Source organism: Stenella coeruleoalba, assembly GCF_951394435.1.
Source record: "Stenella coeruleoalba genome assembly, chromosome: 15".
NCBI classification, from domain to species: domain Eukaryota; kingdom Metazoa; phylum Chordata; class Mammalia; order Artiodactyla; family Delphinidae; genus Stenella; species Stenella coeruleoalba.
Window position 1 is genome coordinate 80,311,325 of NC_137161.1, and position 25,111 is coordinate 80,336,435.

General features: G+C 51.1%; 1 protein-coding gene across 11 annotated transcripts in view; it reads right to left on the reverse strand.

Annotated features, from left to right (window-relative positions):
• Positions 1 to 25,111, reverse strand: part of CUX1 (cut like homeobox 1) — a 371,021-nt gene that overhangs the window by 276,374 nt on the left and 69,536 nt on the right. For all 11 annotated transcript variants that reach the window (XM_079944241.1, XM_079944240.1, XM_079944249.1 and 8 more), the window contains exon 2: positions 15,070 to 15,180. In XM_079944241.1, the coding sequence (XP_079800367.1) occupies positions 15,070 to 15,180 (111 nt within the window). The remainder of the gene's footprint in view (positions 1 to 15,069; positions 15,181 to 25,111) is intronic.

Genomic DNA, 25,111 nt, shown 5'->3' on the forward strand with positions numbered 1-25,111 from the left:
CCTCTACTAGATGCCAAGACTTAGTAACAGCATGGAAATAATTATGGCAATAAGATAGTAATAATCATCCAGACAGTGTTGGGTTGGACAGACTGGGGGCCTAGGGGCGGGCGTGGTGCCTGGCAGAGGAGCAGAAGTTAACCCTCGGGAAAGGGGGACTCCACGGTAAATGGTTCTGCGTCGAGGGGCCCTCAACGGACAAAGATAAAATTATAGCCTCACCCAGTCGCCATCCACACAATACTTTACAGGCCTGATGTAAAAAGCAAAACCAAAAAGCTGTTGAAGGAAAACACCAGAGACTGTTTTTATGACATCAGCATAGGGAGAATTTCTGAAATAAGATTAAAAAACCCACACTTTACATCAAAAACTGGAAAAATAAAAGCCACCTGCATTAAAATTAAAATCTTCCATGTGACCGAGGACAACATAAACACAGTGAAAAGACAGGCCACGGCCTAGGAGGAGAGAGCAGCCATGTACACACGCAACAAAGGATCCAGATTCTGGGTATTAAAATTTCCTACAAGTCGGTAAGAAAACAGCCAACAGCCCGAAAGGAAAATGGGCAAAAGATACAAGCAGTTAAGACACAAAAGAGGAAACTGTATAGGCCAGTCATTGTACAAAAGGATGTTCTCCCACGTTAGAAATAAGGAAATAGAGCAAAACCCAATGAGGATGTGGCCAGAACAGGTACTGGGAGATGGGGGGGCATGACAGCATGTAGCCACTGAGGGCAGCTAACTGGCAACACCCACCTGGCCAAGCTGTGACCGGGGACCACACTTCTGGGGGGTTCACCTCGGTAAATGCCTGAAGCCACTCCCCAGGACGGGTATAAGAATAAAGAAAGAGTGTCAACAACAACCAAAAATCCACGTGCCGTCTCAGGAGGGCAGTGGATACATCATCTGTGGCTCACGCACACAGCGGAATGAATTTTTAAAAGACCAGGTGGCAGAGGATATATACAGATATCGCAAGATACCATTTGCCTACCATGTGTGTAAATAGTAAAATAGATATATATATATAAAACAATATCTACTGTTTATGAGTGCATAAACATTGCTATGAATGCAAAAAGCATACAGGGATGAAACACCAGTTTCAGGATGGATTTATATCTAAGGAAGAAAGGAGGGCAAGGCAGGGAGGTGGAATTTTAGCTGCAAATGTAACAGTTTATTTCTGTTTGAAAAAGAGGCATCAGAAGCAAATGGACGAAACGTTAACATCTTTCCAATCGTCATGAAGGGCACAGAAACCTGTGTTTTGTTTTTATACTTTTCGGTATGCTAGAAATACTTCATATAAAAAATAATAATAATAAACCCGGTCACACGGCTTTGCATATAAAAGAACTATGTCATGCAGGTAAGATCCTGTGTGAGGCCTGTGAGTGGGACCCAGGGGAGGCAAAGGCAGCCGTACCTTCTGGGTCTTTCTACCCAAGGGCCACTCCCTCGCACAAGAAGTTCTTGGAAGATGTGTGTGCCGGGGTCTGTTTGACTCCAAACGTTTGCAGGTTAAAATTTACCCAGTACCTTACAAATGCAAGAGCTTCTTGTGACACAACGTTGAAGGCGGAGTGGGAGGTGTTAGGAGCTGAGGTTGCCCCGCCTCCCCAAGGCTGGGGGGCGGGGGAGGTCCCCCAGGAAGACAACTGTCCTAACTGTCCAATCTCAGGATACCTGACGGCAGACGCTCTGGGTAACGGTGCGGAGACAGTGAACGGATGAATAAATACGGGGTGAAATTGGGGCCCCAACTGGACTTCGGAACTACAACAGTGACCTTTTAAATGTGAAGTAGGGAACCGCCAAGGGGGGCCCCTGCAGCTGAAGTGGCCCAGGATGCAAGTTACCCATGTGAGAAGTAATCCAGCCTCTGTGCCCTCCCAGGACTGTGCTGGGGAGTCTGGCTGCCAGGGAGGCAGTTGCTGGGGGGCTGTGGGGGGCTGCGTGGGGCAGGGAAGGCGGCTCCGGGGACCCATCCCACCCCAGGGGCCTCAGACCTGCCACCAGCAGGCCTGCATTCCCAACCTCCAGGCAGCTTCTCCGCTTCTGAGCTGTGACGCCCTAGTGGACCTCCTCCCTCCTCTAAGGGGCTCAGTTTTCCTCTCGTTGAAATGCAGAAAAATATTGTACCTGTTTCACAGGGATCCTGTGTGTTAAATCAGCCAATATGGTTAAAGTCTTTAGAACAGTGTTTGGTACACAGTAAGTGCTCAGTAAGTGTCAGCTGTTGTTATGAGCTCTTCCCGCTGTGTCCCTGCAGTGACCAGAGTCCTCAACACAGAGCTGCCCGGGTATACCCCAACCACATACAATGGGATCGCCATAACGTTCTGCTGTGTGCAGAATGAATTCTGGATAGAAAAACCCCAAGAGGTAAAGTAGGTGAGGCCTGTTGAGAAGAAAGGGCAGCCCGGAAGTCTTGAGCCCATGGAGGGTGAACAGGAGTGGGCCGGACGGGGAGGGAGTGGGCCCAGCTCAGCGCCCTCGGATCTCGGCCACGCTGCACGGCCATCAAACAACAAAGGGGACCTGGCCTGCTCAGCCTTCAAACCCAGTCAGTGGCAGGACCAGAATCAGGATCCAAGTGTCCTGGTTCCCGATACAACTGTCCTTTTAACTGTATCAATACCATAATGTCTTCCTGCTAAAATACTGGACCACAAAGAAAATTATCACCCTCTGCACGGTAGGCGCATAACGCTCCCTGTAGATTACTTTTTCTGCAACTTACATTTTCTGCAACTTACATTTTCAAGTTAAAACCAAGACCCGACAATAGTTAATAATCAGTGTTCAGGACTTCCCTGGCGATCCAGTGGTTGAGACTCCACGCTGCCACTGCCGTGGCCCCAGGTTCAATCCCTGGTTGGGGAACTGGGATCCCGCATGCCTTACGGCGTGGCAAAAAAAAAAACAAAAAAAACAAAAAACAAACCAGTGTGCAATGATTAGCCCCAACTATTCCCGCCCGTAGCCGCCTTGGGCAAAGAAAGAAAAACTTAAGACAACAGATCTCAGGGTCAGCAGGACCTGTCATCTGTCTCTTTCTTGACTGACAAAAATCTCAAAACAGAAGGGGAGATTTTCCTGTGCTTTGGGTTATAAAAACTCCCGTAAGGTAACCAGTGTTTTCAAGTAAACGTCAGATTTTAGCCTAACCGCTCTTCCCTGGGTATAATCCCGCAAAACGCACACCCAGCACATACAACACCCTTTAAATGGGTATGTCACTTCAGAGCGATACTCAAAAAAAAAAAAAAAAAAATATATATATATATATATATATATATATATATATATATATTCTTTTGGTTGTTTTTTTAACTAACAGAAGAGAAACCGCTTACAATTAACTGACTAAAAATCGACTTTTGGAAGCTAAAAGGGGGCAGTCTGACACAATGGTTATGGCCTCGTTCTTGGGAGTCTGTCTGCCTGGGAGGCGGCTGGCTTGCACTCTGTAAAGTGGCACTAAGGACACCCACCTCCTTGGGTGACCGTGATGCACTTAGCATAATGCTTGGCTCTTGGTAAGTACTCGATAAATATTAATAAATAACAGTTCACCACAATTTCAACCAAATTTTATGGCTTTCCCATTTAACCATCATACCTGACAAACTGCACACAACAAGGATGTTTACTGAGAAGAGCTGTGAGCTCCGGTCTATACCCGGGTTATTACTACATCCTATGTAGCATGACATTCTCTACCCAAAATGTACTTCGGTTGAGGTTATTGACCAGAAAGACAAGCTACGGGGCTGCTCCCAAAGAACAGCTTCCACAGAGAGAGCTTAGGCAAATATTTCCACTCCATGAACAATAGCACCAATGCAAAGGGAGAGAAAATGACCATCTAGACACATATGGAAGGAGTGTATTTTAATTTAACTGAATCTATTCAAGTCTGCCCTAGAAACTAGGTCTATAGCTTACAGACCTATACATCTACTTAATGCTTTAAGAGTATTTTTGTGTGTGGGGACTTCCCTGGCGGTCCAGTGGTTAGGACCCCGTGTTTTCCACTGCAGGGGGCACAGGTTTGATCCCTGGTCGGAACTAAGATCCCACGTGCTGAGCGGCGAGGCCCCCCTGCCCCCCAAAAGAGTTTTGTTTTGTTTTTTTAAATTTTAGTGCTCATTTATAGCTTTCAAATTCACTCGTGAACACAATTTCTCCTTTTAAAAGATTCGATTCCTATAACATACACTCAACAGGCCATTTATTGAGCTCCCGCTATTTGCCAAGGTTACTCTGGTCCGTCTACAGCGTTCTGTCTGACTCATAATTACCCTGCAAGAGTTGTCATCACTCCCATTTTCTGGATAAGAAAATGGAGGCTTGGAGGTTATACAACTCAGAGTGGTCTCGACTAAACTTCCATGCCACATGCATCTAATTACAGCCTTTTCCTTCTGACAGTTATTAAACTCTCAGAGAATCTGTCTGTTATACTTAAAATGGCCCTTTGAAAACTGCTAGACGCACAGAGGAAGCGGCACACGGGTTCAGGAAGGAAAGGGAACGGCAGCCCTGCGACATTTCAGTGAGTGAGTTGGGACAGGCCGCTCCCGGGAAGCAAGCGGGTCCTGAGGGCTCTGCAGATGCTACGCGTGGCCCCCAGGTCAGGGCTCCTGGAGCAGTTCTGCCTGCTTCCTGTGTAACCAACACAGACCAAGAGATTAACTCTTCATTGATTACCTTCGAATTCACTTTTCTGGGCCAAAGGCAGTCAAACAAAACAAGGCCTCCCTCCAACTCAAATGTTTACCGACCGAACTTTCTGACATCCGAATGGAAAAGCTCCCGGTCTTAGGAAGCAGAGGGACCGAATCTGGTGTCTCAAAGTCACTAAGTGGTAAGAGCAAACACAGGCCATCAGGCGTTTAGCTGAAAGAAATTACAGGGACCCCGCAGCTAAGCAATCTGCCCAAATTCAGCAAGGGTAGCAGCAGGGAGCTGTGCAAAAGGTCATTTTCCATTTTTTGATTCAAGAAACTGTCCTAACTTCCTGAAGATCCTTCCACCCATCCATACTCACTGCCGTACTGTCCTGTTTTCATTCTTATCACCACCTGAAATTATCCTGTGTGTCACTTGTTTACGTGGTCACTGTCTGCCTACTCCCCACATGAGCCAGAACCTTCTCTCGGTGTCTTGCTGTATCTCAGAACCTCAGACGGCCCCTGGCCCAGGAGAGGGCTCAGAAGGAAGGAAGGAAGGGAGGGAGGAAAGAATGCAGGAAGAAAAGTGTTTATTGAGCACCTACTATATGTTCCTTACAATTGAATTCATTTCACCTGCCCAGCAGCTGGGATATTGTCAGTTCCATTTATACACATGGGGTCTGCGTCCCAGAATGCCTGGTGATCTTGGTCAAGGTAACTTAGCCCAAAGATCCTGGTCACCACTTACTGGCTTGTCCACTCCACTCCAGCCCACGACTGGCCACTTACTTCCCAGGAATCTCACATGTTCCTCAACATGGTCTCTTGAAGTAAGTAGAATATACTTTTGCAGATGGAGGAACTGAGGTTAAGTTTCTGTTCCAATGCCACTGAGCCATGGAGCTAGACTCACTCCATGTGGCCGAGCCTGAGCTAAGCCCTCTTCTGCTCCAGAGGCCTCCTTGGTGCCCTGGGAGCACACTGCAGGGTCTCTCTGGAATGAGGGGGAATAACGTGGCCACCAGCCATTACCGACTGGGGGCTGAATGACATTTGTGTTGCATTCATTACTCTATCTATCACCCTCAAGGCAGGTTTTCTCTCCTAGGGACCCAGAAGAAACCAGAAAATAACCTCTTGGGTTGATAAACTGGCTTAAAGGGTTTAATTGGTAACAGTTAAAAGTTCACTTTTAATTTTTAAACTTTTTCTAGTTAAAGTCTTCTTATAACTTAACGGTGGGTGATTCTGGAATGATTAAACACCCAAGTTGATTATTTGGGCTTTATAATCTGGCCAAATATTGGAGCAGCCTTTTCCAAACCAAGCTGGCCACTGCCCAAATGAAATCCACAAGACCCTTCTATGTAGGGAATTTCTTCAGAGGATAAGAGAGAACAAGTGTGGGCTTCCCTGGTGGCACAGTGGTTGAGAGTCCGCCTGCCGATGCAGGGGACACGGGTTCGAGCCCTGGTCCGGGAAGATCCGACATGCCATGCAGCAACTAAGCCCGTGCACCGCGACTACTGAGCCTGCGCCCTAGAGCCCGCGAGCCACAACTACTGAAGCCCATGTGCCTAGAGCCCACGCTCCGGAACAAGAGAAGTCACTGCAATGAGAAGCCCACGCACTGCAACAAAGAGTAGCCCCTGCTCACAACTAGAGAAAGCCCGTGTGCAGCAATGAAGGCCCGACACAGCCAAAAAAAAAATAAAAATAAAGAAAGTGTACAGTTCAGTGGTGTTTGGCATATACACAAAGTTGTGCAACCATCACTACTATCTAATTCCAGAGCGTTTCCATCATCCCCCCAAAAACCCCACAAGCATTAGCAGTCTCTCCCCATCCCCCGGCCACTCCTAACCTACTTCTACGGATTTGCCTATTACGGACATTTCATAGAAACGCAATCACGTGGCATTTTGTGTCTAGCTTCTTTTACTGAGCAAAGTGACTCAAAGTTCATCTGTATTATCACATGCTACCCCTTTTTATAGCTGAATAATATTCCATCGTATGGCTATGTCCCATTCTGTTTATTGATTCATCTCTTGATGGACGCCTGGGTTGTTTCTACTTTTTGACTATCTTGAATAGCACTGCTATAAACATTCACATGCAAGTCTTTGCGTGGACATGTTTTCAATTCTTTTGGATACATACCTAGGAGTGGAAGTGCTGGGTCATAGGGTAATTCTGTGTTTAACATTTTGAGGAACTGCCAGAGAAAGGCAGTTCTTGAAATTTTTTTAAAATTCTGTACAGAAAATAAAATTAAAGTGTTAAGTAAAATTTTATCTGCCTGTTTGAGAAATGAATCTTGTAGAGCAGTACAGTTAACATTTTTTAAAATTGGAGTATAGTTGCTTTACAATGTCGCGTCAGTTTCTGCTGTACAACGAAGTGAATCAGCTATACCTATACATATATCCCCTCCCTCTTGGACCTCCCTCCCATCCCGCCCCACATCCCACCCCTCGGTCATCACAGAGCACTGAGCTGAGCTCCCTGTGCTATACAGCAGGTTCCCACTAGCTATCTACTTTACACATGGTAGTGCGTTTATGTCAATCCTAATCTCCCAGTGCATCCCACCCTCTCCTTCCCCCACTGTGTCTACATGGCCGTTCTCTACGTCTGTGTCTCTATTCCTGCCCTGCAAATACGTTCATCTGAACCATTTTTCTAGACTCCACACACATGCGTTAGTATATATTTTAAAGATTCTGTTTTGTAAAGAAAAGATTCCTAAACTAATGCTGTAAATATGGTCACCCAGCGTCCATAGTGCTCAAGGTGCACAGTTCAGTACACATGATGGGTGGAGCCACAGCTCCGGCCTACAGGCCTTTCCCCTTCCGAAGTGGGAGGAAGTCATTGTACCAGAGCTGCAGACTCAGCAGAGGGGCTGCGTCTAGATTCCTGGGTCCCCGATGTGAGTGGTCTGCGGGGCCCTGGGGGTGTCCCTGTTCCTGGATGGTGTCCGCCTGCATCCCCCGGTCTTCAAGCTTACAGGCCTCCTCTCCACCACTACCGTTCCTGAAAGGCCCGTGTCCCTAGAGGCACGTCGGGTCTGCCCTTCTCTTTAAAAGTCACAATTTGTTAGGGCTTCCCTGGTGGTCCGACAGTTAAGACTCCGCACTCCCAACGCAGGGGTCCTGGGTTTGATCCCTGGTCTGGGAACTAAGATCCTACATACCGCAATTAAGCCCGCGCACCACAACGAAGACCCTGCACAGCCTAAATAAATACAGAAGACTTAAAAAGCAAGAAACCATGACTGTATTCCAATAAAACTTAAAAAAAAAAAAGTCCTAGTTATGGTTTAAAAAAAAGTCACAATTTGTTGACAGTATAGAAGAACAGGAAGGAGACAATGAATGTCACCTGTACCCCTCCCCTACTCCCTACAGAAATAATATAAGGTTAGCATTTTGGTGATTAACCCTCCAGGCTTTGGGCTCTGTATGATTATGTGTATTTAATAAAGTGGGATTAAACTAGTAAAAAAGGTCACAATTTGTCAAATCAGTGCAGTGGGTCGTCAATGAACGTATTCCCGTGTCCAGTGAGGCACCAGGAAAACTAAGCTCGCACTTCTAGTCTCCCATGTGCCTGAAGCCACACAGGCCTCCACAGTCTGTCCATTTCTTGAAAACAAGAGAAGAGCGAAGAATTCAGTCACTGCTCAACACGCAAGCATGTCCAGTTGTAGCGAAGAACGTCTGAACACTGTTTGATAGTTTAAAAAGCTTGGGGAGTCATTCGTGAGCTCGTTCAATCCTCATGCCAATTCCACGATGCAGCTGTAAGGACCATCCTCACCTTGGCCACCTGACCGGCCTGGGACCCCTACAGGGCCATGTGGGGCAAAGACACCCACCCCCACCCCAGGTTTCTCACCAATCCCCAGCCACGCCGTCTGGAGTCAGCCTGTGCAGGACGTGTCCATCTGAGTTGCAACTTTATTTTTAAGTGACGCTCTTTTTCCAGGCTGAGTCACTCCCTGCAGTGTCTATATAAAGGCTGTAGAGGCAGTGACTAAATGCATTTGGGCCCGGGCCACAACTATATTACTGCCCCCTCCTTCCCTCCCCCAGCCTGCTGACTCCTTTCTCACAGGGAGCGCAAAAGGAGCCACAAGGTTTGCAGCGTCTTTCCGTCCTTCTGTCCCCCTCACCTCCGCAGAAGGGGAGCAGCTGGCTCACGCGTGCTGGAGACGGGCTGGGGGCACGTGACTTTTTATCTCACTCAGAAGGAGTCCATCCTGATCAATAAGAAAGTGACTGGGGACTTAAAGAAGGCGCCCTCGCTCTGCCCCCACCTGCCAGAGTTGGGGAGAAATCCACAAATCCAGTTCATTTCAGCCGTGGTGCAAGATTGCTTCCCGAGTTGTATGTCAAGACGACTCCTGACTATTCTATAACGGTTTCCTAAGAATGTAAAAATCAGAAAAACACTCCAGCCAGAGACAGAGAGGGCAAATTAAGATTCTGGCGCTCAGGAAATGAACGCCCGCGAACAGGCGGTTATGTCAGCAGGAAAGAGAACGTTCCCTTCACGGAGCCAGGCCTGCTGACCCGGGAGGCGGGGCTGTGAGGCTGTGGGTGGTGCCAGGCCCAGGGCCACCTTCCCCATCAGGGATCGAGGGTGGTCAGGGAGCCGAGCCCTGGTCAGGGCGGGCACTGAGCTCTGTCTGTCACGACGGGAGCGAGAGATGGTGACGGAAGAAAGAGGCCACGTGCGTTTGCGCAGGAGAAATGTGGGAAACAGACCCAGGATGTGAGCCTGGTGGACCAGGTGTCACGAGGATTAACACTCAAGAGAGCAAGAAATGTTGAGGCAAAAATACATCAGGGGAAAAAAATGACCAAGGAGAGCTCCCGAATTGCAGCTGCGTTTTAAACCTCACAGAAGAGATGTGACCCCTTTCATACGAAGCATAGATTAATCCAGCGAAGGCTGACAGTCAGGTGCCTAAGACACATTCTGGGTTAGGAGCTGGACACTCTGCCGGGACAAAAATGAGGCCCAGAGATGGTTCTATGATAAAACTGCAGCATCTCCAGGCGGAGGTTTTCCTTTCCTCCTCCCCATAAAGGATGGTCCTTCTGTTGTTGAAAAGAAAGGCAACAAAACAAAAACCATCCCTTGTGCTCCGTCTGGAAGCAAGTCTAATCTAACACTGAAGACCCTTCTTCTGATGGTTGAGCATCATATTCAAATAGCTGGAGCCGCTGAGCTGGGACAGCACCCCCTGCACACCTCCCGTGACCTGACTCTGTGGGCCTGCACCACTCCAGATGCTCAGCGCATCGACGAGGCAGCTAAAAGCACCAACTCAGGAGCCAGGCTGCCTGGTTTCAAGTCCCAGCCTGGCGAGCAGCAGCTGTGAGATGGTGGTCAAGACAAACGTTTGTCCCAGGAGCAAACTTAAAAGTTAATCAAACAGAAAGCCAAGAAAAAAAGCAATTCCTAGGTAGAATCATGAAACCCTAGCGTTGCAGTTCCTGTCTCCATCCCCACCCGCCATGGGAAGTAACTCAGTTTCCAGGAGTAAGGAGCCGCGTGTGCCCTAGGAGGGTTCTGGGCAGGGCCCTCCACATCCCTGGTCCTCTAATCTGCCATTAGGTTTATCAACACTGAGGCATCAAAGGTAATCCCGCCCACACCCTGGCTCTCTGATCAAAGCAACAGAAAAGCAAAAGGCACAGGGTTTGGGCCTGCACTGAACCCACAGCTCTGGCTTCAAGAGCTTCAAGAAAGCTGCCGCCAGCCTAGCCATGCTCTTCACCAGCCTCGGGCAGGGAGGATGTGCCAGCCAGCGTGGAGGCACCTGCCCCTGCCGCCAGCCTGCAGGGCCCCGCATCAGCGGGGGTGGCCCAGCTCCTCTACCACCTCCCGGTCCCCAAAATCCAGCCCGGGGGCCGAAGCGCAGTGGCCTCTGCCCAGAGGTCAAGGCCTCAGCATTCATCTGTCACGCAGCCCCTTTCCCCCATCTTTCATCCCCCCACCCCCCAGTCTGGGCACAACTAGGAGGAAGGTGAAGGGAGAGACACATACAGAGCTCCCAGGGTGGTGCGCTGAGACCACTGAGACCACCAAAGCGTGCCCTGCAGCTGTGCATTAAGCCAGGGGCTGCTGGATGAGTTTCAGAGGGTCCAGAAGAAACTAAACTATGTGCAAACGTGTGCATTTCTCAGGGGGCAGGTCCTTCCCCGATGCTTCAAAGGTTGAGAACCAAGGCTCAAAAAGCAGCCCTGCTCACCTACAGTAAGAATCACTGTGACACACGCGGCTTGGAATTTACCAGCACTGACCTAAGAGTGCTTCTGGGGGAAAGTCTGCGTTCAGAAGATTCCAGAGACACTGTCCTATACTTAACATGCCTTATCAGGATGGTGTACTTGCTTGGTAAGAATATAAGGAACTTTTTAAGAACGGGGATAGGATTTTATCCCCAGGGCCAAACCATCTGGCACGTGGAAGGTGCTCAAAAATACTTGTAAAATGCTTACCTGTTGTTACACACCAACTTCTGGAACACTTTGGGTGAGAACAACCTATATTTGTTGTGGGTTGTTTTTTTTTTTTAAGTTCCTTGAACTGGCTTTGAGGAGCAGAAGACAACTGTATCTCATGTGTTTCGTAGTATGTTTTCCAAGTTAATGCTCGGTAACAAACACGTACTAGACTCTCGGTGCTGGGCCTGTGGAGCTCTCCACCCCCACACACACACTACTTACTACACACACATTACATACTACACACACTACATACCACACACACACACACTACACACATAGCAACCCTGTGAGCTGGGCCCTGCCAATTACACTTTTTACAGATGATGAAACTGAGACTTTGGGAGGTTAAGTCACTTGCCCAATGACACCAGCCAGTGAGTCACCTGCAGCAATAAATACAAAGAGTGAAACAACCTAGAACCCCCCCCCCCCGCCCCGTCTTTTACGTTCAATTATCATAAACTCAACAGGGAATGCATGTTTAGTCACAGAATTCAAATTTAAAACGTCTTCCTTCGAAAGGGACTCTTTTCTGAGTCAAAGAAAGGCGTGAAGCTTCATATGCAGAGTAACTGCATCTCCTTCAGATTAACTACAATCTTGAGTTGAAAAGGACAGAAGCAAGACTATCAATTGACCAGGAATGTGTTCATTAATGACACAAAACTGAAGCTGAAAGAACTGCATTCTAAGCAAAAGGTCCTCAAGGCTCCGGCCTCCGCGGTGCCTCGTGTGCTCCTGGCTGGTGGGGTGGGCACTGACCCACCCCTGGACCCGGGCTTTCCCAGCTGCCCTTGGGCAGCACCAGTCCAGGAAAACACAAACTCCCTGTCGGCAGACGGCTTCACTCACCTCTGACTGCCCCCTGAAGCCTGAACCTGCCTAACAGACTTACTCGACACTCAACAGACTCCTTTCCCAGAACAAAGAGGGACATCAGGGTTTTCATCCAGAATCAACGCACTTGGTGTGACGCCAGCAAGACCAGTGGCACTGGCTCTGCCCTGCCAGCCCGGTCCTCACTCGGCTGACTGTGTGAGGCGTGAGGATGCTGGTCTGTGTCCACACCCAGAGATGCCCCCCGCCATCAACAAGCCAACTTTTTTTTTTTTACCCCTGAGAACAAAGTTCTAAGCAACCTTCATCTTCACACGTCCAATTTCCAGAAGTGTTCCCTCGACAGTAAGTGTTAATCTGTCCTCAGTTGTTTAATAATCAGAAGAAATGACTGATGTCACAGACGGGTCAGGCTCCTCTGGACTGAAGCTCCAAACAAGGTGATGACCCGATACCTGACCTGGGTCCCGGGCCCCACACTCATCGGAGCCCCCAGACACCCCCATACCACAGGACCCCTAAGTCCCGCCATCATGTACCCCGGAGGACCTCGCTGAAGCTACCCACCCCCACCTCCACTGCAGCCTTAAGAGGTCTCAAATCTGCAGAAGGCGCCGGATGGCTGGCAGCACAGGTGAGCCTGTCTTCTCTACAGGGTCTTGCCTCAAGTTCCCATGGGAACCCCACACCAAATTCAAGGATGGGTCCGGGATTGGGAAACGCAGGGGAGCCGTCAGGGCAACAGCCGGTGAGCGGCTTCCCCCTTCCACGCGTCTTGGAAATGTGTGCCGCAGCGAGGCCTCCTGACTGTGACAGGAGGAGCCCGAGAGGGCACCAGCCCCGACCAGCTGGCAGAGCCAGGGACAAACAGGATGGCAACGTCCATCCCTTCCAGGCGGGGTTCTGCGTCCCCTTCTCCGTGGAAGACGGTGTCTAAAAACGTGCCCTGGCAAAACCTGCAGAGATATTTCCCAACCCACATCCTACAGCCCCGCCCCCCAAAAACAAAAAAAATCAAGAACACCATATCCTATAGCCCCCCCCCCAAAAAAATCCAAAAAAATCAAGAACAAACAAGCAAAACGTGCCCCGGAAAGCAATGCCCCAAATGGCTCTTCCCCACCAGGCTGCTCCTCCCCAAGCCTCTTCCACTTACTGGGATTAGGAGATAAAATGCAAAGTTTGAGGCTAGGTTTCATCAAGTAACTGGCTTGGGATTCAACAGAGGCCATGGATGGGGGCCGGCGGCCAGTTCCTGCCGACGAGCCCTGTTTAGATGTCAATGGAGGGACGGCCCGGTCGCTGAGCCCGAGGGGGCTGGAGGGGACACGCCCTTCTCCGGCACCACCTTTAGCTGACAGGACCTTGGGACCCAAGAGGAACACCCAGGCATCCAGTTCTCTTCAGCGCACTTCCTCACAGGACGAATTGTATTCACCTGCTGTTGCCTGACGCCTCAGAAGCGTGACCCCGCCTCCTTCTTAGATTTTTCTACGGCCACCCCTGGACATATGGTCACCAAGGGAAGGACAGTGAGAACACGGGATAGCGGTGACAGCTAGTTGCTAGATCAGCGCTGAAGGTGGCTCGAGAGACACACCTGACCCGGGCTGGTCTAGTGAAACAAAGTCAAAGACAAGAGCGCGAGAAACCCCGCGGCGAGACCCTCCGGGAAGGTCTGCTCTGAGCAGCCCAAGAGGAGGAAGGTGGCCTGTCGCTCGATTGCCTTCTCTGATCCTGCCTTTGCTCATGACATGACGAGGTGGAACGTGGAGACCAGCAGTCCACCCCCAACCCCAGCGGCACGGAGGACAGCAACCCCCAAGCCTGAATCACTCTGACCCGCGTGTCTGGTCCTGATACAACACGGAAGATCCACGTTTCAGGGCAGGGTGGGGTGGAGGGGGTAAGCAATGAACCTGAAACTCAGGTGGGTCTGCCCCTACAGCCTTATTTCTTTCCACTGGACTACCACGATTTTTTCTCCTAAAATACTTATTCTGAAAATAGCGGGTTAATTACTTGTTTCCCCAAATGATTCACAGTAACACTCCCTTAAACAGCAAGCTCCTCTGGAGCACTTAAAATGGGTCCACTTTTAAGCAAATTCAATTCACACATCATTTTCCAGGACTATTATAAAAGTTAGAAGCATCCCTCCCAGAAAGCAGGTTTTCTTCCAGGCCTGTTCCTTTGTTCTCCATGGAAGAATCTGGAGGCCTGGCAGCCAGGGCTGAAGCTCTGAACACCCGCCACGTGCTCACACCTGAGTGGAGGGTGCAGGAGGCTGGGTACGAGCCCTTGGCACAAGCACCACTGTGGGTCCAACTGGCAGAAGCTCACGGAAAGCAATCCTCACGTCTGCTCAACTGTCTGTAAAACTCTCCTGTCTTTTTATTTCTTCTGAAGCCTTTGATAAGGACTCAGGGAACAAGGGACCAAGAAAATAGGGCAGGAAAAGGCTGCCCCAGCCACTCTAAACACTGTCCTCTGAACACATACTTCCAAAAAAGAAAAATCAGGAGCTCACGAAGTGCACATTTCCAGTGCCCTTTAAAGCATATTTCAGGAAACACAGAGGCAAGGAAAAGGCCAGACCAGACGAAACGTCTGTTTCGCAAGAAGCGTCGGCACACTGCATCCTTGGATGCGTGCAGCCTGCAGGTGCCCCTCTGAGGCCCTGCCACCCGGCTCTGTCCCTGTACTCACGCTCCCTAAGGACCCGGGGTGAGGTCCTGCCTACAGACATGAGCACACGGCATGGTGGGGCTGGGGTCCCGCCCCTGGCTCCCCAGCTGGTTCAGCGTCTGCATCTAGAATTCACTCGGGCTTTAATCTGGTCCCCAGCCCGCACAGGGGCTCGCTGTTGGGGCCAAGGGCAGCCGAAAGGAAGGAGCAGACGGCCCGTCTGCTAGGAATGAAGTGCTCACGACACAGCCTCCGAACGCGCGCTGGGACGGGAAGACGCCCCCTCTCCCGAGAGCCGGGGAGGGAGACGCCGCTGCTCACCTCTGGGGTGTTCTTCTTGAACTCTCGGCTCTGCTCGATGAGCCGCTTTCTCGACTGCTCGCTTTCATCCTGCCGGTTCGCCAATACTGTTGCGGTGGCATCGAGTTCCCTCTGCGGAGAGAAACAAGAAGGGAAGGCGAGATTGTAATTGCACTTTGTACGGGAGGAGAGCACATTTGCACCCGACCAGGGCACCGGGTGGCGGGGCGGTGGGGGAGCCCGTGGCTCCAGGGATCACCACCTCGTGGCCCAGGAGGGGCTGGGGGCCAGCGGAAAGGGACCGGGGCACCACCAGGAGGCTCCCATCCGCCCCCGTGCACTGACTGGCTTGAAAAAACCAAACCCGCTCGGCTTGACATGCTGGGTATCGACAGGCGCACCACAAGTGACTGCTCCCATGACAGGACACGCAGATGCATTTTTCTTGGCTAAAACCAGAGTCAGCCCAGTGCCCAAACACCACCCCTCCCCAGAGTCACTCGCTTCTGCTCTTCACGAGCGTCTTTCCTGCCACGTCTCTGGGCCCCAGTCCTGCTGCTTGACTCCGGGCTGCTCCCCGGGGCATCCTGTCTGACTCTCTGGGCCTGGCATCTTCTGTAGTCACATCTGATTTGCTTTTATTCAACAGATACTTATTGTGGGCTTACTAGAGGCCAGACATCATGCTCAGGACCTGTCAGTTGTTTTCAAAAGGGACCTTAAGAGGCAAGTCCCAAGAATAAGGATCTCCAGCGCCGGGTCAACTTGGGAAGCGAGGCACCTGGGAACGGTGTTATCTCCCAACCCCTAGACTTGCCCCTGAGCCTCTGAGAACCAACAGGAGCGGGTGGGCCCCTGTCGCACACAACAAACCGGCACGCGGAGCGTCAGAGAACCTGGGTCCTAGCGTTGGAAGCTCTGGGAGGAGAAGCCAAGAGGCTCCGTTTGAAACAAGCCTGCGGCAGATGGGCCCAGGAGGGTGGTGTCCTGGGCGGACAGCAGGAGTGCAAGGACACATTCCCGAAGCCACCGAGAGTCGCATTCTCGTGCTGGGTGGCTTTGGCTACTGAAGACACACACGGGCACATTCTGCTTAGGATGCGAGCGGCGGCTCCAAGTGGCTTCTCAGTGGTACAGCCCGTCGCCCCGAGGCCCAGCAGAGCTAAGGGAGGCGAGGAAACTCCAAGCTGAAGATCCATGCACAGACATCCAGGAAGCCAAGAGGCCTTCTACGCCCACCCTCCACCCACCCGGCTTCCTTTTTGGCGGAAGTAACCAAAGGCGTCTGCGAACCCTGCTGCTGAGCACTTCGTTCGTTCCGCTACAGGGTGGGCCGCTGCCAGACGGGGCGGCGGAGTGCTGGAACAAACATCTAGGGTGCTGTCAACTTGGAAATGGCAGAGAGTTTTTAAAGGGGTGGGGGTTGGGGGGAGGAACAAGGGGGTGGGGGAGATGCCACCACACCGCACTCTCTCCCTCCCTCCGCGCTTCTGGCATTGCGGCAATTCTTGGGCAAGCAAGTCCAAAAGAATAACGTGGGCTCGGATTCAAGAACAGATGTCAAAGCTACTGCAGAAAAGAGGGAAACACTGCACATTTTGATAGACCACATTTGAAACACATCCCAGTCAAGTGAAGGCAGGGGGGGAAAAAAAGAGCAACTGAAACCAATGTGGCAGCGTGGGGATGGAGACAGAGGAGAGAGCAATCGCAGATAAGCAGAAGGCTTCTCAAAAATATAAACAATCTGGTAAGGAGGAGGACTTAGACATCTATATTTAAGCAGCAGCAGCAGAAGTTATAAAAGGAGATTTCAAGAAAGGGGGTAAAAAGCCAATATTGAAATACGACAAAAAAAGTAAAGTTGATGTTTGGTTCCAATCACACACAGATGCAGAAAACTTAGAGAAAAACAAAGAGCTTTCAGTGAAGACCCTACCGCCTGGGGCGGGGTGGGGGTGGGGGGCGGCGGGGGAGGGGTCCCTTAATCAGAGGGCGTCTGGTGACTTCTGCCGACAGGTGCTGGATGCTGGAGGCGCACGGCCGACTGCAGGGTCCCAGACCTAGTGGGAAGAACTCGGGGACCGTGGGGGTAGCACTGCAGGAGATGTCGAAGAGCACACGGTCTGTGGGCCTCCCTGGGCCCCTCGGTCCCCCCATCTCTCACTCTGAGGTCTGTCCCAGCCCGGCATCAAGGGGTTCCGTGGGCAGATCCATCAGAAAGCCTGACTGCGGACGGCTGAACCTGGCACAGGTCGCTTGATGGAAGGGAAACTGACCCACCCCTATCGCGGGGCAGCAGGGCCAGGGCGCCCGAGGTGACCTGCTACTGGCAGGCAGGGACCCAGGTGGCGGGGGGCCGCGGGGGGCATGCCACACCCCCTTCGCCATGTGTGCAGACATGCGCAGGCCCGAGCGAGAAACCAGCAGGGCTCTCGGAAGTGCACCGGGTGCCGCCACCCACCGAGCATGAGCCTCGGCCACGCTGGGTCTGGCTGCTCAGGTTCAAGGCTCACAGCCTCAGTCCTGGAGGACATCAAGGCTTTCTAAGGCTCTGGGGACAACACAAAGGCAGGAGATGGCTATGAAACATAAGCCAAATACTGTTTTATTATCTACCCAGCCAGTCTATCCTCCAAATGTCACATATAATGATCCGTTAACAAGGGAACTGAATGTTTCGGGGGAGTGGCAGTGGGGGTCTAAAATACAGAATCTCAGCCCCTGAGTCACTGGTCACATGTAACAAGGAGCACAGAGAGGCCCCACATCTGAAAGGCATTAAAAATTCACAAAGGGGATGTCCCTGGTGGTGCAGTGGTTAAGAATCTGCCCGCCACGGGTTCGAGCCCTGGTCCGGGAAGATCCCACATGCCGCGGAGCAACTAAGCCCATGCGCCACAACTACTGAGCCTGTGCTCTAGAGCCCTCGAGCAACAACTACTGAGCCCACGCACCTGGAGCCCGTGCTCTGCAACAAGAGTAGCCCCCGCTCCGCACCGCAACGAAGAGTAGCCCCCGCTCACCACAACTAGAGAAAGCCCACGCGCAGCAACGAAGACCCAACGCAGCCTAAATAAACAAATAAATAAATGAAATGTATTTAAAAACAAAGAACAAAAAAAACCCAAACAAACAAAAAAAAGCGTAGAACCAACCTCAATGTCCAGCAATAGCACATAGTGTAGCGGCATATCCACTCAAGAATTATTTTGCAAAAATGCAATCCTACATACACACAATATGAGATGGGATGATATTCAAGATATATTTAAGCAAAAAAAAGCAAAGTGCAAACCAACGCTACATTGTTTAAAAGAGTATCTATACACATGTTTGCATATGCTCTGCTTGTCTCTAGAAAGATGGAGAAACTTGAAACTGTGCTTGGCTCTGAGGAGGCCCGGGGGGGAGGGGACTTGCTCTCCAGGTATCTTTTGGCTATTCTGCTATGTATATGAATTACCTGATTGGAAAAGTCGCAATATATATTAATTTTATACATATTTAAAAACTGCTAAGGTGAACAAAACGCACACGCATATAGTTACACAAACACATTTCACATGCTGTGTCCCCATATATGCGTGTGCGTGGTCTCCGTGTCCACCTGCCCAGGGACAGAGGCCTGGGATAGATGACCCCTGACTCACTCTGGTGATTCAAAAAGTGAGGCAAGTGCGTCCTTTGTCAAAACAACAGCTGTTTCTTGCACAACGTGCTGCACGCTGGCCAGTCTCAGGGCTTACAGACGAGTAGGAGGTGGCCTACTGGTCGAAAACACCACTCAAGTCAAGCCCCAACCTTCCCACTCTCTGAACTGTTCACAACTGTCCTCCCGCCGGAAACACCTGGCGACCAGGTCCCAGGTGACCCATGGGCTCTGAACAGGGGGCATTTCCAACTAGGCCGAAAGAGCTAGAAATGGTAATGACAAAGCATCTTGCAAGGACGGCACCTGGCTGCAGAAACTCTGGGGTTTTCTTTCAAAGTCGTCATGGGATGACTGATGTCAGGAGGTGACAAGGTCCAGGGAAAGACCTCTGGCTTTGGACACCTCACCCCATGAAACTGGGGAGCTGCCCCCAAGAGCTGTGGACGCTGCAATCCTGTTTTCCTCACTGGCTTTGATTTCTGCGATGCTTCCTCTCCATTTCTGACAGATCCTCAGAGGGCAGAGCTCCCAACACTGGAAGCTTCTCTCTGCCTGAACCCCAGCCTCTCAGCCGAGTATTAAAGGCTCACTAAACACACACACAAGTAAAAAGCGACCATGCAGCTGCCCATTTAAAAGGAACTTTGGGGGAAGCGTCTCCCAAAGAAAACAACATGTCTCTTAATAAAGTCAACGATCAGTTTGGAACCCCTCGCCTTTAAAGTGAGTGGTTAGCTGCTGGTTTTAAACGTGTGTGTGTGTGTGTGTGTGTGTGTGTGTGTGTGTGTGTGTGTGTGTGTGTGTGTGTGTGTGTGTGTGTGTGTGTGTGTGTGTGTGTGTGTGTGTGTGTGTGTGTGTGTGTGTGTGTGTCTGCAATGCTGCCACAATTCCCGGGAGATCCTCTCTCCCTGAGGCCCCCAGGCCAGGCCTGGCTTCTTCAGGGCTTATCTGTCAACTAATTAACGGCAAATCCTATATAAGAATTTAAAGTGGCTTTATTAGGGAAAATGCAGAGAGAGCACCTGTGCAGAAAGGGGAAGGCCAGCCATGGTTTCTGCATGAAGAAGGCCTTGGAACATTTTCTGTTTCGTTTCCTGCAATGGAATCGCTGGACAAATGGAAGCTACTCTGACTAGAAAGGGGTGAAAGGCCCAAGCCCACCCACCTGCCTCCTTCCGTCACCCCCTCCCGCCTCCTACACGGAACATCTGGAGACCCTTAGAGAACCCTGGTTTGGATTCCAGGCCCCACCCCTTTTATAACCTGTGTGGTTTGGGGAGATAACTAAGGCAATGCATGTCCACCTTGAGGCATGGTGAGCGCTCCATCGAGGGGAGTTTTTCTGTCCCATCAGAGCCACACGCTTGACCTCAGGCTAGAATGCATTCTGCCACCAGTATCCCCAACTCAGCCAGGGGGGCTCCAGGGATGCACAGGTGAATTGGAAGTTGACCCTGACCTCCAGGTACCCACAGTCCAGCCGAGGAAACTAGGCAGGCGTGGAAGAGCGACAAGACAGAGGGGACCAGGCTGGTGGAACGAAAGCAGGCAGAGGTTAGATAAGGCAGGACACACTGCCAGCAAGAAGGGGCTCCAGGTTTTCGTGAAGGACACCCATCTCGGCTGGGGCCTGTGTACGGGCCGGCCTGCGTCCGCCGGTCACCCTGCACCTCTTCCTCCTCGTCTGGGCTCACCGAATCCCCGGTACAACTTCCGGTTGTGAGTGCTGCTGTCAGAGACCATGAAAGGGGGCTTAGATGGAGCAGGACCCAGGTCAGGTCCCCCCGGGGAGGCTGGCTTGGGCACAGAAGTGGTGAAAGGGCTGCTGAGAGGGGGCTGGGGCTAGAATGGACACACTGTGTTCAGTTAGAAGTCACAGACACTGACCAGGACACCCACTGTGAGCATGCGCGCGCACACACACACTGTGCTCATACACGAGATCGCTCTGGAAGGCTCCCCAGCTTCAAGATCCTGGTGCCATTCCTCATACTGGGGAGGAAGCTGAATGGGCGGGGGGCCGGGGCGGGGGGGGGGAGGTCCTTTCACTGTCTACCCTTTTGTATCTTATGGATTCTGTACACGTAAATGTAATGACCACTCCTAAAAAGTAAACATTTATCTTTTAAAATCTCATTTTTTCCCCTATAATGACACGTGGGCTTTGAAGGACTGATAAGAGCCTATGAATGCCTCATTCCCAGCAGAGCCCTCACGTGGTCCTGCAGGAAGTGCGTTTTGTCCTGCTCCCGGGTGTGTGGACAGATGATGGTCTCTGTTTCAAGGAGAACCTTGCAGAATTCCCTAGGGAAACGTTAATGTTCTCACTTATTTTATAAGTTTAGGCAGGGAACCAAGTCTGACCCCATATCTCCCAAGTGTTCCTTCAGACACTTAATTCTTACCCATCACCTTCCCACTCACAGTCTTTGATTCACCACCGGGCGATACAAGGATCTGAATTCCGGCTACAGTGTTCTGTCACGTGATGTCAGGCTGCAGGCCAGCAGTCAGCATCCCCACCCAGGAAGCCACAGTCCTACAGAATCAGATGGACCTGGACGCGGCCCAGGAGAATCTCAACAGAAGGCAGGCGGTGCAGGAAAGGGGAACAAACGGAGAAAAGCAGAGCAACCGAAGGCGGGATGGCAGGAGGTGCTGGCGTGTGTACAGGGGGCTGCAACGAGGGTCCCTCGATGCCAGACCAAGGCGCCCTTGCCCCCTCATGGGTGTGAATCGCCACACAGCTATAAGGTCACCAGGACACACACACGCACCCTGCAGGAAAGGGGGCTTGTCATCCCTGCTCAAAAGCCTTCAGGGGCTTCCCAGGGGGTCTGGGTGAGACCACCAGGGCCCACCAGGCCCCTCACTCACCTCAGGCCCTCAGCACAGGCTCTTCCCTCTGCTTGGAAGACTTTCCCTTCTCTCTCTCATGGAACCTGTCAGATCTCTGCTCAAACACTGCTTCCCCTGCCCCTCATGCCCCTCCCGCCCCAGAAGGTGTGCACCCGACTCCCTAAACTGTGCCTGTCTGCAAGTCCGTACTGGCCTGGGTGCCTGTTTAACTCTGGGCGCCCCACAGGCTGTAAGCTCTGGGAAGAAGTGTTTTTGCCCACTTCACCTGGTGCTGGGGCACATCGTGGTCGGCCCTCCGTACCTGTGGGCACTGCATCCAGGGATCCAATCCACCAGGGGCTGAAAATATTCGAGGAAAAAAATTTCCAGAAAGTTCCCAAAAGCAAAACTAGAATTCACCACAATCCCGCAACTATTTACACAGCATTTACATTGTGTAAGGTAGTATAAATAATCTAGAGAGGGTTTAAAGTATACGGGAGGGCGTACTTAGATTATATGCAAATACTATGCCATATTATTTAAGGGACTTGAGCAAATCCCCATGGATACCGAGGGACTACTGTAGTCAGAATCTGCCAAAAGAAAGCGTAAGCTAAAAACAAAACAAAAAAAAAAACAAGGAAAAATTAAAAGAATCACAAAATAAACTAAATGCTCCAACAGAAGTTCAGAGTAAGTGCAAAAGGGTTCAAAGGAAGAGAGGTTACTTCTGTTTGGGGAAAAAAAATCAGAAACAGCTTCAAGAAAATAATAGCACCTTTGAGAGAATTCTGGGGTGGGCAAGGATGCACACCGGACAGAGGGACCAACAGAGGGGGAGGGCACAAATTTAAGAACTGCAGACAGCAAGGCTTCCAGTCGGAAAGAGAGAGGCTGCCAGAAAAAGGTCGGCCCAAGCACTGACCCTTGAATGAAAGAGAACAGTCTAGAACAGTTCAAGAGGCTGTGGAGGAAGGGGACAAGTTGACAGCGGCACCTTCTTGAAGGCAAGAAGGGATGAGGAGGGAGGGCAGGGGCGCCTGGAGGAGACCCACAGCCTCCTCCAGCTCAGCTTCAAAGGACCGTGGGTGGTTCCTTGGGTGGTACCATTTTTCTAAGAATTAGGATCATCTGGCTACGAGGGGCTCAGCTCTGCTGAAGGCGCCGGGGCAAGGTCTCCCTGCAGCCGAGGAAGCCACTGTCATCACAGCTCCACCGTGAGAACAGGAAACAGGAAAAACAGGGACAGGAAGAGTCCGTGCCAACAGTGCTTTGGGTAAAATAGGGAGCAGCAAAGCAGACGTGGAGGGCTCGCTGTTGCGGCTCCTCCAGGCCTGTTGGCAGGGCCCATGTCTGCTTCCCCAAGAGGGAGATCCCAGGAGGAGGCCCTCACGCAGGGAATGCACAGCTCCTGGGGGCACCCAGCACAGAGTCCAGCACGCAGCAGGCGGGCAGCACACGCGGGCGCGCTGGGCGGACAGGAGGCGAGCTCTCTGGGTTAATCACACCCTGAGGTTCTCAGGGAACACGCAAGGGACTGCCTACAGTTGAAGTTTCTAGTTGTCTGGGGGCTTAATCAAAAACACCGTTTCAACCCTTGCGGAAACCTGCATGGTGTAGTTAGCTATCTTCTCCCGTCTTGGAGTTTAGAGTCGAATGAACAGAAGGTAACCTCTTGGCGGGGTCTCACAGAGCACAGTGGGGTTCCCTGTGCCCAGGGAAAGCAGAGAGAACGGCCAGGGACTAGCAACTGGGTGGGAGGGTGGGGAAGCTGGCAGGGCGGCGCAGAGGCCAGTCTGCATACAGACTCCCACCACCTTTTAGCTCTGGACCAAGCCAGCCCTCTAACCTAAAAGGGGAACGCTGATACACACAGAGCTGCTGTGAGGATTAAATAAGATGAAATGCCTGGTACGAGTGAGAACGTTGGAGCCCACCTGAAATAAAGATCGTTTTCTCATGTTCCTTTAACTCTGAAGAAAAGGTTATTGTGTGTCAAGTATGTACCATACATCTAGTGGGTACTTGATATTTCTGGATTCTGGGAGATGACTTGATATTAATTCCCAGTCTAAGAAATTCAAGTGAAACAATTCACTCCAACATACACTTACTGCCTGAGGTCTTTCCATCTAAAGGCGGGCTGGCACAGAGGTGGGGGGCAGAGTTCTTACGTTTTTAAATGGAACTCTGATTTTGGATCGAGTGAATGCGTTACCTATTCAGAAACTAAAATTGAACAAAAATAAATAAATCATCCTAACAAAAGCTACGAGCCTTTCTGTGAATTCCTCGGCACAGAGAAATTTCAAGAGAGAACAAGGTTTTGTTTCTTATTGTTTTTCACCCCGTCGGAAACCCACGACGCAGAGACAAAAATGCCAGATGTATCTAACCAGCATTGCACTACATGTAACACTTGACAGACTCTCATTTAAAGAATGAGATGTGAGAGACGGCATCTCGGTGATGCATAATGAAACACAGGCGATCAGAGGCCTGGGTCGCTGTGGCCCGGGACCGGTGCAGGGAGAGGGAAGGACGCCTTTTAACCCTAACTAACAGGATTCTGTTACTAATCAAAACGAATGAAACTGCTGTCGTCTGCCCGGCTCTGAACTACAACAGTGTCTGTTGCGTAAGTTGCATTCTCTACTGTTCTTTGGCCACATGGCAAAGCAAAACGAAATTCTGCCTTGGCAGCCTCAGCCTTTCAGGCACACACAGCTCCAAATGGCGGGAGTGCTCTCCCTCTCTGATCTTAAACTTCTCCAAGGAGCCCAAAAGCCTTTCATGCCCCACCCTCCACCCCCACCCCAAGGTGCCACTAGGGTTGGTCCTTGCTGTCTGGTTGTCTCTTTTTCCTGGGCTGTCACCTTCTCCCCTGGCCGTCTTGTTCCTGGGTGAGTCTCTTTTCTTCTGCTTGTCCCCCAGGTCACAGCCTCTGCCATCCCCTCCTGAGGTGGCCGCTGTCACTCCCCGTCCCGTGGGCCTCAGCCCACTTGGGGAAGAGGCAGCCACAGGAGCTTGGCTAATCCCATGTCACAGATGAGGAGACCAAGGCCGGGCGCGGACGCGACGTACTTGCTAACAAATGCCCAGGGAAGAGGCCCTTGACTCCGTGTCTTTTTCTCAATCTTCTTATGCTTACTATACATTATGAGACAAATTCCAAAACGAAGTGGAATCTTGTTAAAATGTGAAATGCCCACGAAGGCTGATCTGGCTGCGGGGTGGGGAGATCTTTGGCTAAAGCGTTCATTTCCCTGCCGAGCTCAGTGCAACTGGTCCACTGGTCTGGCTGCAGGACAGGAGACGGACGTCAGAGAGAACAGATCCGCCTAAACTCCCGGATTCACAATGGAGAGAGAGAGACTCGAGAGATCTCCAGTGGGCTGAGCTGCCAACCAATGAATTGGAACCAGGGGCCAATTAGTGGAGTGAAGCGGACGAATGGGGAAGGCATCCTCCAAAACAGTGGCCACTAGCCACGTGTGAATCGAAATTAAATTACAAATTCCTCAGTCGCAGTAGCCGCACGTTGAGGGCTACTGACAACTGTATTCA